Raw genomic sequence first — 3,398 nt, 5'->3', positions numbered from 1 at the left:
TATATATATATATATATATATGTATATATATATATATATGCATATATATGATGGGCTTTTTTCAGTTTCCGTCTACCAAATCCACTCACAAGGCTTTGGTCGGCCCGAGGCTATAGTGGAAGACACTTGCCCAAGGTGCTACGCAGTGGAAATGAACCCAGAACCATGTGGTTGGTAAGCAAGCTACTTACCACACAGCCACTCCTATGCCTATGTCCACCTTTTCTCCTGACATCTGATGTAAGAAAGAAAGAAAAATCTTTTACTTGCCAACACACTTCAACAAGTTTCTCACAGTGAAGCAATGTTCTCTTTTGCACCACTGCATCAATGGCATCTGCTCCTATGAATTTCATATGCTCCCCCACACACACACACACACTTCACCATGTGACCCTTTTGCCATATTTCAGCTCCCCGCCCCAGTTCATGTTTCCTTCACAGCCAGCTACTTGACCCCCATCAGCTCTACATAATTCTTCCTATTCGTCAACTTTGAAGGGCCTCAAAGCACTGTAGTCTGCTGTTCATAAAGAAATCCTAGGAAACTTCTAAACTGGTTGAATTGATAAATTATCCAGCCACTAATTGAAGGGTCAGAGGTTCAAATCTTAACAGCCAGTGTTGTTTGTGTTCAAAGACATTTTATTTCATTTTACCAAAATAACCTTTAGAAATGGTCGAGTAATTAACTGTAGCCATCACACCTGTCTCCAGGTGAAATAAATATTGATTTAATAATACACTTGACCACTTTGTTTATTTTGTCGTTCAGTTTACAAGAACTGGATTGAGATGGTAATTAAAGAATTTACCTGAAAGTAAAAGAGATCTTTAAAAGTCTTTTGAAGAGTGATTAGACAAATTACAATAATTAACCATTTAAATACCAATTCAGTGTCTCTTCTAATACCACACACATGTCTTTACAAATCACCCTTCACTCTGTCTTGATCTCACACACACACACACACACACACACACACACACGTGCACACACACACGTGCACACACACACACGTGCACACATACATGCACACGCACACGTGCACACACACCAGGCCAGCACTACCTAAACAGGGACATCAAAAACTTTTCTATTTGAAAAGCAAAAAAAAAAACGTTCAAAAGCTGTAAATATTAAATAATATTTGAAACTATAATCAACTGATTTATTGATTAGTTTATTGAGAGAGAGTCATTAGGGTTTCAACCACCCCACCTTCCATTCATACCCTTCCCCTCCATTCAGGCCCCTTCCTTCTTTTATTATTTTGGTATAAATATTTTGTGTGAAGACTGTTGTATGTATGTGTGAGTATGTATATGTAGAATTATGTGTACGAGTGTCTCTCAGAGTATTCATATGAGCTGTATGTGTTTGTGCATAAGTTTTTTTTTCCTTTTCTCCCTACTTTTCAATCTGTTTGTTTGTTTATCTATTCTTCTATTTATTTCATCCTCTTTTTATCACATGATTTATTCATTTAAATACTCCAGCATGGTCAACCAAATCTTTGCAAAGTGATTCTTTTATAATAAACATTTTTTTTCCTTGATGATGATGATGATGATGATGATTTCATCGTTTATTTTTTTATTGATTGTATTTACTTTACATTATTTTATTGTATTATTTTCCTGAATTTACTGCCATTACTTCAATATTGCACTCCATATATGGTAATACTAGTATTTGTAAAGTGTGAAATCTGACTGAGTTTTGTTAATATCTGCCTTTATCAAATTTGTCCTAAATGGGGTTTTTTTTTTCCTGAGTAGCTACAATTAGCACTTTGGTCTCTCATTTCAGGTTTCCATCTGTCAGCCATAACCAGAATCCTTTGTTGCATGAATCGGCCATGTCATTCTCTTTCTTTCCCTCTGCTTGCTCTTTTATTCTTCTTTTTGTTCTTTAATTCTCCGACTGAGTCGATAATATTTTTTGGACATTTCTAGCTGCTGATAATAGTCTTTCTTCACTACGTACATCATCATTTTTCAACTCTAAAATGGTAGTATTAATGGTATCTTTCTGCCTCATTCCTTTCTTGGTAGGTAGAGTCTGTCAGTATTACTTTTAGTGTGCATTGTGTAATTCAAGCAGCTACCCTAAATTTTTACCTAAATCGATTTTCTCAAATGCCCCAGAGGCTCTTTAGAGGTAGTGGATAATTTGTGCTAACTAGGGGACCTAATTACCTGTGGGAGATGATGTATGGAAGGTGTAATTGCTAGAATAAATATAAGATGGAGAAAATTCAGAGAGCTTTTACCTCTGTTGGCAACCGAAGGTTTCTCTCTCCAAGTGAAAGGAAGATTGTATAATGCATGTATACAAACAGAAATGCTACATGGTAGTGAGACATGCAAAACCTACAGAGGAATGGAGCTAGTTTGTTCTGTTAGATGTTCAATGTCAGTATACATGTGTGACTGAGCAGTAGTGTTTTGAGGGAAAAGTTGGGCATGAGAGGAATTAGAGGCAGTTTGAAAGAAAGAAGACTGCACTAGTTTGGTCATGTGATGTGTATGGATGTAGACAGTTGCGTGCAGAAGTGCTGGTCACTTGAAGTGGATGGAACTTGTAGAAGAGGGAGACCCAGGAAGACCTGGGAGGAAGTATTGAAGGTCACTCTCAAAACACTGAATCATATGAAGATGCCAAAGGACTGAGATATCTGGCCCTTTGGCTGTACCCAAGAAGACCAGTCCATCCCAGCAGAATTGATGCCAGTGTTGGTGCCACTTCAAAAGCAGCCAGTGCACTCTGTAGAGTGGTTGGTGTTAGGAAGGGCATCCAGCTGTAGAAGCCATACTAGAACAGGCAATGGAACCTGGTGCAGCCCTTGGCTTTACAAGTTTTGGTCAAACTGTCCAACCCATGCCAGCAGGAAAAACTGACATTAAATGATGATGGTGATGATGATGGTGATATATAAAATGTTTGTGTGTGTGTGGTTCTGATGATTTTGTCATGTTCAGATATTCACACTTCCATCATTGGCATACATCATGAATTTAAACTTTAAGGACTTTTTTTTTTTCACAGACAAAACTTCTTCATTTTTATATTCCCTGTGAGTTTCAGTATTAAATCGTTGTTGTTGTTGTTGTTGTTGTGTTAGTAATTCTAAAATAATTGTTTGTTATATTTTACGACAGGTTCGTGAAGTAACACGGAGTTATTCTTCAAACAATGAAGACGAACTTGAGTTAGTTGAAGGGGACCATGTGCTGGCTGATCCCATAGAATTAAGTAACAGCAAGAATGGCTGGTGTAAAGGAATATCAACTTTGACAGGTTCTGTTGGAATGTTCCGGATAGGCTGCACAATGCGAACATCAGAAACATCAACATGGACCCTTCATAAGTGAGTCCCTTTTATTATTTCCCC

At 37.5% G+C, this 3,398-nt stretch overlaps 1 protein-coding gene across 1 annotated transcript in view; it reads left to right on the top strand.

The window, feature by feature from the left end:
• Positions 1 to 3,398, top strand: part of LOC106869956 (protein UBASH3A homolog) — a 107,399-nt gene that overhangs the window by 83,358 nt on the left and 20,643 nt on the right. The window contains exon 7 of the mRNA XM_052974152.1: positions 3,166 to 3,374. Within this exon, the coding sequence (XP_052830112.1) occupies positions 3,166 to 3,374 (209 nt within the window). The remainder of the gene's footprint in view (positions 1 to 3,165; positions 3,375 to 3,398) is intronic.

Source organism: Octopus bimaculoides, chromosome 1 (assembly GCF_001194135.2).
Source record: "Octopus bimaculoides isolate UCB-OBI-ISO-001 chromosome 1, ASM119413v2, whole genome shotgun sequence".
Taxonomy (NCBI): Eukaryota; Metazoa; Mollusca; class Cephalopoda; order Octopoda; family Octopodidae; genus Octopus; species Octopus bimaculoides.
This window is presented reverse-complemented; position numbering and strand designations above follow the sequence as displayed.